The sequence below is a fragment of the Silene latifolia genome, chromosome 11, assembly GCF_048544455.1.
Source record: "Silene latifolia isolate original U9 population chromosome 11, ASM4854445v1, whole genome shotgun sequence".
Lineage (NCBI taxonomy): Eukaryota > Viridiplantae > Streptophyta > Magnoliopsida > Caryophyllales > Caryophyllaceae > Silene > Silene latifolia.
The window spans coordinates 123,871,985-123,887,662 of record NC_133536.1 but is presented as its reverse complement, the minus strand read 5'-3'; the positions used below and the strand labels follow the sequence as shown (position 1 = coordinate 123,887,662).

The window sequence follows — 15,678 nt, the reverse complement described above, 5'->3', positions numbered from 1 at the left end:
ACAATGTACATAGATTCTGTTTGTAGAACCTACAATGGTTGAAACTAAAAAATTTTCTAGTCACTTACTCCTAAGTCAATAAAATCACCCTAGGATTTCGATAAATCCTTATAGGTTTGGAAACTAAAGTTTGTGTAACCCTTCAACACACAACTTAGTATATGTTCCAAACTTAAGAACAATTCCTCAATTGTCCTTAAGGATTTTAATGGATGTTCTTAAAGGCTTTCAAATGACCTTCACTCGAATTAACTTGTTATTGACTTATCATGCTCCAAGCATGTGATTCATTAGGGCATGTGCATATAATGGCATACATAATCGTTAATGGCGGAAACATTAGAAATCGATTTTATGTGATCAACAACTTATTAGGTTCAGTGAATGACTATGACTCTATCATATTAATTCCACTTTCATCAATATGAATAACCTACTCAATCTTGTTGATGTTAAACAGATAGAGAACCTTATCAATATAGGATACTTATCTAATTGCCAATCTAAAATTCCCTATGTCATAATAGATTTGGAATTTTGGAATGCAATATGTCATCTTTCATTGAGAATTGAAAAACAAAACACTCCCTCATAGATGGTAGTGTTTCCGAGTCATCCTCAATGAGTGATATGACATCAATATGGAAGACAATCTCTCCCACTGAATTTCATGTCTAAACATGGCAATTTTGACTCCCACTCAATCCATGCATACACATGGTTTCTCGATAACTCGAGTGAAACCATTTTCTTTTCATATGATTAAAACAATGATTCCAACTTCTTGATGCTTTCTTAAGACCGTAGAGGATCTCTTAAGTTTGCATATCACGTTAGGATTCTTAGGATCTACAAAACCTTCGGATTGTGTCATGAACACATTCTCCACTAAATACCCTTTAGGAAGGTGGGTTTGATATCCATTTGCCATATTTCATAATCATGAAATGCGTCTGTCGCTAACATGATCCGAATTAATCTAAGCAATGGCTATAGGGGCAAAGGTTTCATCATAGTGTAAACCATGAACTTGAGTGAAACCTTTTGCAACTAACCTTGCTTTATAGACATCATCATGTCTATCTATACCATTCTTTACCTTTAAAGATATATTTGCAATGAAGAAGTCTCACATCATTAGGCAAATCAACCAAGTCCCACACTTGGTTCTCATGGATAGAATTTATTTCGGATTGCATGGCCTCTTGCCATAAAGTTGAATTCGGAATAGAAATTGCAGTTTTGTAGGTTGCGGAATCGTCACTTTCCAAAAGTAAGACGTCTAATTCGTCGTCCAGCTCGATGATACCCACATATCGATCGGGTTGGCGACTAACTCTACCTGACCTCCTAGGTTCGGAAGGAACAATAACTCGATTAGACGATGAAGAAACATCTTCTGCAACTCTTCTCCAGTTTGTGGATTTTCTCCCACTCTGTCTTCTAGAAATGTAATCCAATTCTAGAAAGACGGCCACATAAGCCACAAACACTTTGTTTTCATGACGGTTGTAGAAGTAAGATCTACGAGTGTTCTTTGGATAACCTATAAAGTAACACTTGTCAGATTTAGGTGCTAGCTTATCGGTAGATTTATTCTTGACATAAGCATCACAACCCCAAATTTTCATATATGACAAGTTTGGGACTTTTCCCTTCCATATCTCATATGGAGTCTTATCTGCAGATTTGGTTGGACATTGGTTTAAAGATTTTATGGCCGTTAGAATTGCAAAACCCTAAAATGAATCCGGTAGATCCGTTTGACTCATCATAGATCGAACCATATCATGTAGAGTTCGATTCCTCCTTTCGGCAACACCATTTAGTTGAGGTGTGCCAGGTGGAGTGAGTTGTGATACAATACCACAATCTTTTAAGTGAGAATTAAATTCATTGCAAAGATATTCTCTACCACGATCGGATAGTGGTGCTTTAATCTTCTTGTTCAATTGGTTCTGTACTTCCTTTTGAAATTCTTTAAATTTCTCAAATGCTTCACTTTTATATTTTATTAAGTAAACATACCCATATCTATTTAAATCATCGGTAAATGTGACGAAATAGTCATAATTTTCCCTAGCGGTGATACTCATTGGACCACATACATCGGTATGTATTAGTCCTAACAAATCACTTGCTCGTGTCCCTTTACCACTAAAGAGAGCACGAATCATTTTGCCAAGGAGACAAGATTCGCATATTCCATATGATTGAAAATCAAATGGTCCAATAAATCCAATCGACACTAGCCTTTTAATGTGTTTCTCATTTATGTGACCTAATCGAAAAAGCCAAATGTACGATTCATTTGGGTCACTTATTATGAGTCTTTTGGATTGTATGTTATAGATATCTTTAGTTGAGTTGGAAGTGTCTAAAACATAAATACCATATATAGAAGTGGCTTGGCTCACGGCCAAGTCATTTTAAACAAAATACTACGATTGTTTTTGATGGCGAAAGAAAAATCCTTCCATGTCTAACATAAAAATGGAAATAATGTTTTTAGACAAAGTGGGTACATAATAACAATTATGTAGATGCAACTTAAAATCACTTAGCTAAGGCAATCACATATGTTCCCTTTGAAATGGCGGCTATTCTAGATCCATTTGCTAATCGGAGATCTACGTCACCCTTGCTAAGTGCTTCCACATTACTTAACCCCGATTGGAGTGACAAGTCCAACTTTGATATCTCCCAAATACTTAGGGCAATTTCGCTTCCAATGGCCCATGACATTACAATAATGACATTCATCGTAGGATTGGGCACCCTTCTTGGTTTTGGTTGTGGTAGTCTCACTATCCACTTCCAATCCATAATCGGGTTTGAGTTTCTTACCCTTCTTTGCCATTCCTTTAACAATACCATTACTCCTTTCAGTTGCAAGGACATTCTTGCTAGAACTTCCACTCAATATAATATTTCTCCTTGCTTCTACAAACAAGGATGCCTTGGAATTAGTAAGATTTTCTTCACAAGATTCTCTTACCAAAGAGGTAGGCATGAATATGAGAGTGGGATGTGTGGAAGTGGTAAGGTAACAAAGATTTCCATCCTCACCAATTCCAAAGCGTAATTCTCTAGTCGTGTCATTGTCATACAAGGAGCATTTTTCATTGAATGATTGGAGCCATGAATTAATGGTGATCAGTGTAATAGAATTAGATGAATCCATTGCGGAAAAATAACTACAAAAACGGATATGAAGGAAATTAATTAACATTTATCGTTTTAATAAAACTTGTAAATATTTAAAAAAAAAAACAAGTTTTAGCATTTTTATAGTGACCTTTACCCAACTATGATAAATGATTCCGAGACCCAAAATTCATATTAACTTGGATGTGAGCCAACGAGCCCTCTACACCTTTACTAATATAACTTGGTGCGTTAACCCTCTTAACAGATTCTACAATTAGAATTCTCGGTCGATGAATTTACGTTAAGTTCATCTTTAGCCCGAACCTATTACGGCTACGGTCGCAAAATACCTTCGTTGAGATCAACCAAATTTTCGAAGTGTAATAACTTGTTTATTACCCCACTTACCCAACGTCAATAGAAGTACCCCGAAAAATCGTATTGTACCCCTTATGAAATTGAGATTCATGGCCTCCTACTATTTGGTAAGGCTAAGTCTCAATCTTTTAAAAAGTAAAGGTCTTGTCAATTTATTATCTATCAATTTTAAGTGAGCAAAAAGTCGAATTATCGATAATTATAACTGACACGGTCGAAGACTCGATATGATATGCATGTCTTATTATGGCGATTTGGCAATGCATGCAACATATTAAAAGAAATGCAAAGCAAATTAATAAATTCCTAGTATAGTCTTCCTAAAATATAAAATCAAATAATCAATTATAAATTCGGAAACCAACTCCTTTGGTCCCTTGAATCTTCAAGCGGCATGTCTCCCAAGAACACCGTCTTTGTCGGAACGCCTTTCCGAATGGCACCATCTTGAAGGAACTTCGGAATTACAAATAATAATAATAATAAAAAAAATACATAGCTATTCCTATTATACATTTGTAATATGAAAAACTAGTAAAAATAAAAGTGATATGAGATCACATTAAATTACAACCGAATCAATATCCCCTTACATTTCGGGTAATATCGATTAAAAACTAAGGTCATACTAAGATAAATTACATAATTCAAAATTACATAAATAAAATATGACATTCAACAATGAAATATGCAGCATTATAATATGTATCTATCATGCCAAATTATGTGTCAAATCGCCCTATTTAACTTATATCGATCATATAACCCGGTTTTATGGAAATTCACGAATTTTAACTTATTAAAATCGCAAAGTAATACTAAAATCTAATTTTAGTCCAAGTTAATTATCCTAACTCTCTTAGGACTCAAAATTAGTCATTACTCAATTTTTGATAATAATTCAACTTGATATAATATTTATGCTCATTTTGACCCTAAAATCATAACTTTTATGAAATAAATCCAAATTAATTTACAATAATTTCAAAATTTTAATTTTAATTTTCTAAACATTCTGGAATATATCCATGACACTCATAATGTCAAAAATCATGGTTTAAAATTTTTGAATTTATTTCGAGAAAATGTAGTTGCGATTTATCGGTTTTATCAAATAAAACATCAAAAGCATACAAAAATTAATCTAATCAATTTTACAACTTTATATCTGATAAGTGGGATATAAATGCTCCCTAAAATAATTTTTTCATGCCATGTAATTTGTTTTAGCTATTTATGCTAAAATAGTCACTATTTATGTCATTTTTACACTAAAAATTCATAAATCATGCAAAATAAATCAAGTTCATCTTAAATTTTACACACAGTGAGTAAAATGTGCATATGATAACATATTAAAATTTTATGGCCTGTTTTAAAATTAAACCATTTTTAACCATTTTACCTCCTTTTAATCCATTTTTATTTCATAAAAATCATAAATCTTGCATTATAAATCAAATTTATACGAAATTTTACATACAAAGCGTAAAATATGTCTGTGAGGTTCTATAAAAATTTCAAGGTCATAAACTATGTCTAACTATTTTAGCATTTTAAATACCATTTTAGTCATTAAAATGTAATAAAATAACTAAAAATCATTAATATGAGCAATAAAATACCATAAATCATCAAAATGACCTAAATACATTTTAGGACCAGAATATACAACATGCATCATGATTTTGTGGTTTTTTCTAATAAATCACAAATTTTTAGTTTTAATTAAGTTACTAATAACTCGAAATAACTATAAATCGATTATGCATGCAATATCCTATGCTCTGATACAAATTGTTAGGTTCATATACCTAATATTAGACTTTTCAAATGGTTAACTAATTAACATATTAATATAAGTTCATTAAGATCTAGTGCATGCATAACCAAATAAGAGATAAAAGAAGAAAACAATGTTCCTTACAAAATATTTTGTTCGAAATAAGGGCACAAATAAGGACACCTTCCTTATTGGTTCTTAAGCTTAAAATATGGATGATCCTCCAACCTCAAGTATAGAGATACTCCTTAACAATTGCACCCAAGACTTTCCCTTAAAACTAATATATAAATTAACTAGATAGATATATTAGTAATCCTTAAATGATTCTAATAATATGTATTACTACACTAGTAATAATGTTTATATTAATATTAGAATATATGATGAACAATTTTAGAGATTCTAAAACTCTTTTAGAGAGATGATGGAGAAGAGAATAATCATTATATAAAAATTGCATGAATGAAAAAAAGAGAACTACTTCTCTATGTACAAAGGGGGAGCCGGTTTTGGGGGTGGTGGAAGGCCAATGCATGGCCTTCACCCGAATATTAGGTGTGTAAGGCTATTATTTAGGTTATGATGGTGTTTTATTTATCAATTAAATAAAACATCCACTATCCTATAAACCCCACAATTTTTCGATCCACTCATAAAATGGACTTCCATTTTATTTTGTCAATTTGTCATTTGTCACACAATATGTCACATGTAGTATGTAACATGTTATTAATTAATTTAATGCATATTTATCAAATAAATATCAATATATATATTAATTAATTTACATATAACAAATTGTCTAGTAATTCACAATTACATGGTATAAAATGGGACATGTTAATATAATTCACAACATTTTGTAATTATAATTAACCATTCATTCGTATCTCAATTGTTTCATAAACAATAATGAATTTTAGTAATAAAATCTTTTAATTACTAAAATAAATCTTATTTAATCAAATTACGATAAGATATAAATATTCTCACTCACAAGTGAATTGTTCAAATTTAAGGAATTGATTAACTTGTATCGATATACAATTAATCAACTTATCTATTAAGGGAATTGTCCTATAGGTGTGACCTTAAGGGATCAACTGATCACCACCGTCAAACGACAGTAGTGTTAAACTCTAGTTGTAATTAGGCCCCTTAACTCTGATCAATTGTGAAATTAGGCCCCATAACTTTTATTTGGAGCAATCAAGCCCCTTAAGTTTCATCAAAAGTGAAATTCAACCCCATTTTTTAAATTTACACAAGAATTTTAATTAAAAACAATTTATATTGGTATTAAATAATTTATTAAATAACTAAAAATTACTAATTGCAACTTTACGAATTTTTACATAATTTATTAATCATTGAAGAACACTTTTGCATACATATTTAGTAAATTATTTATAATTTATATAACATTCATACATATATAATAAATTGTCTATATATTATAAAATTCAAAATAAAATAATTCTCAATATTTAATATAAATATAAAAGTTCTAAAATTATAAAAAATATATTTTATATTTGATAAATTGTATTAAAAGTGATATTAATATAAGAATTTGGTGAAAATTATGAAAATGGGGTTGAATTTCACTTTTGGTGAAACTTAAGGGGTATGATTGCTCCAAATAAAACTTATGGGGCCTAATTTCACAATTGAACAGAGTTAAGGGGCCTAATTACCACTTTCGCGCAATCCTTACTAATTAATGTTGATCAGTTGACTATATAAATGAATCATCCCTTACGTATTCTTATTTTGAGATTTAAACATGTGATCGCGCTATTGTTGAGGACACATACTCCAACAATCTGGTTACCTTTTCGTTGCTCCAAAACTCATATTCCATTACTTCATATCGGTACCTTCTCACTCTTTCTTACCATGGGTCCTCTCTCATAATTCTACTCACTCACACTTACCACTAATCAATCCACAAAAGCAAAGTTTACTCTTCAACCTTTGCCTCTAGAAACCAAAACTCATTTTATACCGTTAGTTGCGCAAGGAAATTACACACTAGGCTCACCTCTTGATAATCCAAATTCCCAAACTAAATCTCTATCTACAAATCCACATCAATACATAACTCAATCTAAGCTCTTTATACACCATTTTTTTCCATCTATCTACAACGATATTTCCATTACATATATCCTTAACGAACCCAGTTATAACTATCTCCCTTCATAATCCTTAAACATCCCAAGTTACCACCATTTGCATCCCTCATTTCAATCTTTTCATTCTCACGTTCCATAAACTTACATCACCCACTTACTCATATTCACTTACTTTTAAATTACTCAACACGCAATCATATTACTCATCGCATCTCACAAAACATGCTTCATGCCTCAATAAGCTCATTAACCTCCCTTTTCTTTTTCCACTATCCATCGCAACCACATATAACTCATGTCCTCCTCACCAAACTCACGCCCATCACAAGGTGTTACTCATTACATCATAAGATCTGGTAACTTACGCATCAGATTCAACTCATACATAAAACAATGCATAAAGAAGCAAAAGAACACCTTTGAATTAAACATGATATGCGACGAGGTAAAAAGATAAGCATATGACCCAAATCAGGGGTCACTAGATCGAGTGCAGCCTACTCGATCGAGTAGGTGAAGGTCAGAAGCACGTATAAGAAATTACCGGGGCTACTTGATTGAGTAAGGGTTACTCGATCGAGTAACAAGAGGTTCACTCGATCGAGTAAGAGCCACTCGATCGAGTACCCTAAGCAGTTTTCAACACTGTCCAATTTTCGTAAAACGGTCATATCTCACTCGTTTCTTGGTCATTTTGGGCGTGTGACCTATGTTTAGAATCATAAAAGAACAAGCTATCACCTCCAATTGTAATCACATCAAAGTCATATATATATCTCAAGTTATAACAGTTTAAAGACAACCTCTCTATAATCGGACAACGTAACTACTTGATTTTCCTTTCAAACAACTTAAACATCAACAAAGTGAACAAAAGCGACTCGATACTTGTAAAACCAGTATCCCTAACCACATGTTACTATCTACCAAAAGCCAAACAATAACATCTATCATGCTCATATAATATTCAACTTATCAATCATGTACTACACGCATGCTTTAACTTTACAACTTTTCGTAAAACAAAACATACTTATACATTACAACACCTATTCCCATGTTACTAATACAACAATATTACAACCCCACTTCGTCACCAAAACATATTTTTAATCACGAAATTCATATTCTCATGCAATTGTCACTCCATCTTTTCCAATCAATTCATCTATTTCAACCACAACCTTCATCCAACATGTGCATATGACACAACAGTAAACAAGTATATAACTTTATTATATAACCTTACGCAAACAAAATCATGTATAATCATATCACATCTCCTAATCACATGTTACTAGTAGCCACATTATAAATTCTCCTTTTCATCATATAACATGCTCTTAATCATAAATCATATTCTTATACATCCATCCATTCAATTACATCTCATCCATCCATCATATTCAAATAAACATTAGTAAACACATAGCGATCCCATGACACCCCATAGTGACCAGTTTAAAGTTGTAGGGCGAGTTCGCGACTATTAGACGTCTCCCAAGTCTTTACATTAGCTCCTGACAACTCCTACCCGGGTTCATTTTAATTTGACTCTCTATATTCATTTGGCTCATTAGTTACAGGTTCCAAAATCGTCGCTCTGATACCACTTTGTAACACCCCCATAGACCAAGGTGCCTTACCAAGACCACCTAATGCATGGATGTGCTACCATCTCGGTTACCCGAGGCAATGTATATCAAATAGACCATAAAAGAGCGTACTTTAATAGATAAGTTTAAGTGATTGCATAACAAAACCAACTGTAAAGTAAAGTACAACTGTTCTAAACCCAAACTACAACTCAATTAACAAAAGTATTATGACAACACAGCGGAAGACTACTATCAGACTCGTGGAAACTCCATCCCCAGCTAATCCCGCGCGTATCCATAGGATACCTGCTAGGCAACTGCTCACCACCCCCGAATGGATCACCACAGTTTTTAAAACATTTAAACGGGGTTAGTTACTGATTACACAAAACAAGATACACAATATATAAGATACAACACACACATTACCCAGACTCCGTCACAACTCCACACACCTGACTACACACTAAAGTGTGTAGTTCTGCCAGAATACCCATCGCAACAGATATTCCATGCCACCAGTGGGGGATCGCAGCCTTACCCACCTAATCCCCGCTCATCTATTTTGAGCGATAACCCATGTTTATTAATGTGCACATCCCCTGGCGGGTTCCACAGAGGGCAAATCAAGGGCGTGAAGCCACTCCCGCAAGTGACTCCACTCAGCCGAGGGCGCACCTCGTGAACCATAAACAATTACACAACCAACCATATTATACAACAACAATTACCAAATACCAATTCCAATACGATATATATCAACAATATTAAACAACCATCAACAACAAGTATGTAATCAATAACTGAGTAGGGAAACTCTACCTGGAAAAGCAATCACCAAGATCGTCACAATCAGCTAATCAAAATCGTTTTCAACGAAATCACCTCCTATCAAACATACAATCATACAATCACCATCTAATAAACACAATACTCCCAAAACCCCCAATTTACCCAATTAGGGTTTCAACCAAAATCAATGAAACAACATAAAAACTATACTAGGATCTTACCCACAATACGACGGTCTCAACGGCATAAAGAACCCAACGATCCGATAACTCTAGCCCTTAGGATTTGATAGCAATGAGAGAGAGAGAGAGAGAGAGAGAGAGAAAGGCAACATAACTTTTTTTCATCTTTGTGAAGTTTAGAAAAGTGTAAAAATGAAAAGAACCTAACGGATTAAGTTTATATATCTTTCTCACGTTGCTATCAAAACCTATCAAAAACAACCCGTAAAACCAACTTACTCGATCGAGTAAGTAACTTACTCGATCAAGTGACCCTTACTCGATCAAGTGCCACACTTACTCGATCGAGTACCCATCAGCAGAACACTGTTTCGTAAACCAAACATACTTACTCGACCGAGTAAGCCCCACTCGATAGAGTACCCAAAGACATAGAAAACCGTAGTATTACAATAATAATGTCATGTGTAGTTTTAAATCGAAAATCTTGCCTTAGAATTTGTATCGTGGTATACATGATTAACTTTTAAATTTTGTACTTAAAGTATGGTTTCCTTGTTTTGTGGTGTTATGATCCTTGTTAATAATGTGCTATTTTGCTTGAACCTTGGGGATTGTATACTTAAAGTATGGTTTCCTAGACTTGCGTGATCTCCTTATGTCCAGCCAAGCCGTGTGTCGATTAGTGCTTCGATAATTATGATCGTCTTCGTTGCTCGTCATATCCATCGATCGTCCCTTGCAAACAACATCCCATAATGTTTTATTTAATTCTGGCATATTAAACTACTTTATTTAGTATAACTCAATTTTAATTATATGATGTGTAGCTGTTTTATCGACCGTCTTGCTATCCGCATCACCATATACAAATGTTTCTCAACCCATACAACAAATTGTCGAATTGGTATCTCCAATTCTATTCACCTACATACAACCAAGTACTAAACAAGAGCTTAAAAATGACATTCAGCAAGTTACTGGATTTGTTGAGGGGAGTATGCCCTTTAGGTACCTTGGAGTGCCCATACAAGCTGGAAATCTCACCAAGAAAGAGTGCAATATTCTGACTGAAAAGATGGTCAATAGGATTCGAAGCTTGGGAGCAAAAAAGATATCCTATGCAGGGAGAATTGTTCTTATAAACTCAGTACTGAATACATTGTATTCTTATTGGGCTGGTATATTCCTCATCCCGAAAGCTGTGATCAAACAAATTGAAGCTATATGTAGAAACTTCCTCTGGGATGGGAGCTCTGACTACCACAGGGTGCATGTGGTTGCTTGGGACACAGTTACTCTACCAAAGGAGGAAGGTGAAGGAAATGTAGATCTATATACATACTAACATACTCATATATGTCGAAATTAATTTGTCATAAAATTAAATGTGGATTTTATGCATGCAAACATTAAAAAACAATTAGAGAAGAAATCATATTCTTACATTTGATGTATCGGTTTTATGGGCACAAAAGAAATCTCCTTTTCTTTTGTTCTTGAGCTTTCCATTAATGGATGAACATACATGACCTCAAAATAGAAGCCCTCCAATTAGTTGCACCCAAAACTATCCCTTAATCCCACAAACTAACATGTACTAGATGTTTATATTGTGGTTTACCTTAAATTCTATTACTAATACTCATATACTACTTCTAGTAATCTTAGTAATTCATATGAACAATTTGAATCAAATACTCATCTTTTTGATGAAGATTGAGGAGAGAGAAGAGAGAATATTCATGAACATTTTGCATGGTTTTTGAATGGTAGTGTGTAGGAAAAATAAAGCAACCAACACTCCTCAATTAAGAGTGTGTGTGCCGCCCAACTCTAGCCCAAAGGAGCATCATTGCTTTTCTTTTTCTCTTATCAAAAATATAGGTGTGTAAGAAAGTGGAGTAGGTTGTAAGGCTAGTCAAGAGTAGTCATCATGATGTTTATTTTATCAAATAAAATAAAACAACCAAAACCCACTAACACACCCTCCATTTTCGGTCCATTCACTTAAAATGGACTACCATTTTATTTTGTCAATTTGTCATTTGTCATACAATATGTCACATGTAGTATGCTACATGTTATTAATTAATTTTAATGCATATTTATCACATAAATATCATTTCATGAATTAATTAAATTACATACAACAAATTGACAAGTGATACTTGATCACATAAATAAAATGGGTCATATAGTTATAATTCACAACTTCTTGTAATTATAATTAACCATTCATTCTTATCTTTATTGTTTCTCAAACAATAAATAATTTTAGCTACAAAGCATTTTATTACTAAAATAAATCTTATTTAATCCCATTACAAAAAGATATCAATATTCTCTCTCACAAATCGAATTGTTCAATTTTTAAGGAATTAATTAATCTGTATCGGTATACAACTAATTAACCTTTTCAATTAAGGGAATCGTCCTTTAGGTGTGACCTCAAGGATCAATCGATCACCACCGTCGCACGACAGTAATGTCAAACTCTAGCCAGCCAATCATTACCGATATGTGTGGACCAGTTGACTATATATGTAATGTATCATCCCTTCCGTATTCTTGAAATGAGATTTAATAATGATATTTAAATCATATGATCGCACTATTGTTGAGGACACATTTCCCAACAATCTCCCACTTGTCCTCGACAAGTGTGCGTCACCAATTCTCTTGTCCTATTACTATCTCCCACTCAATGCAAGGTGTCTTTCGGGTCGTACTTGCAAGTGATCATATCGAAAGTGGTTTCCTTGATCTGGAGAATAACTGATTGACCGGATTTATCCACTCTGGATACCTTCCGAGCGTGGCCACGCATTTCCAGTTCATTACTCCTCGAGTGGCCCTGAGATATTGTTTTAACCCTGACAAGGGGGTGGACAATTCCTATTGCACTTATTCCCTTCGACTAGCCACAGCCATCATAACCCAAAATATGCCCATTTGACCCCATTTACGAAGGTCGTAGTAACACAAATCAAAGTTAATCTGAAACTGTGCCATCTTAGGTGAACAGTCTTTAGTCAAAAGAATCGACTCATTAGAATACTATAGTAGCTCTCGCCACGACCAGGCTTTATAAATTTGCCAGAACTCTATAAGCGGTCACTGCCCGACAAAGTGTTCCTAACAGTCTGCCTATGTGATCGACTAGTCATCTCACATGACTCTATGGCACTTGAACTTGCCATCAATCGCATCACACTCTAGTCACTTCGAGACGTCACCTCATACAAGTGACTATGGGCGAATACAATGCTAATCCGTGTTCACTTTAACGGGGTTCAATTGTCTTTACAACCCGTTGGATGTAACAAAGTATAATAAAAGAGTTTTAAAGTAAAACTAGAACGACAAATGCGATTATCACATGTGAATAGTCAATGCCTGATTACTATTTCATGTTCTATAATCTAATTTGTTCTTGTACGTAGTTGTTCATTTCAATTCAATTGAAATGACATGACTCATCATGTTTAGCCTTTGAGAAGGCTTTGGTTAGTAGGTTTTATCAATTTCTTGTACCTTACTCAATCCTACTACATACTCGTTTTCCTTTGTAATGTATACATTTGCATCACAAAACTTTCTGAGTACGTGTCAAGATCCAATCAAGACATAGGCCCTCTAGCCTAAGAATAGCTCCCACTGTTTTCACAGTGTGCATGACTCATCTTTCTTGCACATCTCATGATCGCAAGTGTACTCAATTTCCGTTATAAATATCTCTCATTGTTCTTTATTACCTAGAACGATTCTAGAAAATCTACTTCTTAATTAACATTGCCACAATGGTATCTTAACCATCCTAATGTGTTTTGATTATGGTTTTGTCGGAAACCATGCGCAACCTCAATTGTCAATTGTCACTTGTGTAACACCCTTACACAAAATTGCATCATAAACACTTTGCTTTACTTCCTTAATGCTTCTGCATGCACTTAAGGGTAATCTTTATATACTAGGTAAAGATTACTTAAATTCGATTTTTGAAAACAATTCATCATACTCAAAGTATATGAAGTGTTATACATCATTACTCATTTAATTGATCCGGCAGCGGAAGCAAATGGAATCAATCAAATATGTTCAATTTAATTGAACTAGTCATGAATCTTATCAACATAAGACTTCTTACTGACGCTAATATCATGTGGATTTATCTTCATAAATCCGGATATTCAAGATGTATTATAATACTCCAAAAGTCTTAAATCATTCTCAATGATCAATATGTCATCCACATATTGGACTAATTAAAACTTCCGTAACTCCCACTAAACTTCATGTATAAACACAACTTCTCGACTTATCGAGAAAAGTTTTATCACATGATCAAAACAATGATTCCAACTCATTGATGTCCTACTTAATATTCTCTCTTAAGTTTCACATAATCTTAGGATTGCAAGAATCTACAAAACTCAAGACATGTATTGAATACATTCCTTCTTTTGAAGAAGCGGGTTTTAGATTCACTTGCTACGTATTTCATAACCTCATAATGAAACACAATCCTTAAGAAGATCCAAATTAGACTTAAGCATTTTAATTAGTGCAAAACTCTTTGCAACCAATCTTGCATTGAAATATCTCTTTATTAGTGCAAAACCCTTTGTCACTAATCAAGCCTTTTGTTTCGGATTTTCATGGCTCTAAGCCTTGTATTGAGTTGTGACTTAAACATTCTTATGTAAGTCATATGTTCATTACTTTCCAGAAGTAATCAACTTGAATCAAACAATTTCTTTGTAAGTTATAAGCTCTTTACTTTCTTAAAAGTAGCATGAATTCATCATTTTTTAGCAAGTGACGAATTTAACCTCCTAGGTTTTTGAAGAAACAATGTCTTACACAAAACGTCTCATGTAGCCAAGAAAGACTAGTTTCTTGCGACATAACATTCTCTGTGGCATTCTTTGTGGCTCTTGAATAATTTCTCCCACTCTGTCTTCTAAAAATAAACTTGTATTTTAGAAAGACAGCTTCACGAGCCACAAACCCGTCGTACTCGTGATAATTGAAAAGGGAAAAATTAGCATTTGTTTCTTGTGAAAACTTACAAACATGGTACATTACCATTTCATATCTCATATGATTTGGTGGAAAATAAATTAGACAAAAATGATAAATTCCCCAAAAGGATCAAGTAACTCAAAGTAACTTGATTGAAATCCAAACCATATCGAATAGCGTTTGATTTCTTATCCAATCACACATTATTTCATAATGCGTGCTAAGAGAGATTAACTTGTGATATTAGATCACATTTCCGTTGGCTTATATCAAAGTCTTCACTTTGATAATCCCATCACGACTAAATCGTGATTTCTTTAACTCTTTAAACTTCTTTAAAGATTTTTCTATTTACCTTATTAAGTGAACACATTAGCGTCAACTTAAATCGTTGGTAAAAGAGAATGATCAACCTATTATGGATCAATGATTTATAACCTCGATCTCCTTTTCAACCAAAAAGGCACGAGACATCTTGCTTTGAATACAAGATACGCATATACCATTAACAATCTAATGGTTTCAAGAGTACTCGATAACTCTTTGCGTTCATCATTCCGGAATTTAAGGTTTAATCTTGGGTTACCAATTTGAGTCTTGCATCATCTTCATGATATATCATTCTA

The 15,678-nt window shown here is 33.6% G+C and overlaps 1 protein-coding gene across 1 annotated transcript; it reads right to left on the bottom strand.

Annotated features, from left to right (window-relative positions):
- Window positions 1-1,079: 1,079 nt before the first annotated feature.
- LOC141613935 (uncharacterized) lies at window positions 1,080-1,631 on the bottom strand. Its single transcript, XM_074432677.1, has one exon. The coding sequence runs from the start codon at window positions 1,629-1,631 to the stop codon at window positions 1,080-1,082; it is 552 nt and encodes a 183-aa protein (XP_074288778.1).
- Between the last annotated feature and the right edge of the window lie 14,047 nt (window positions 1,632-15,678).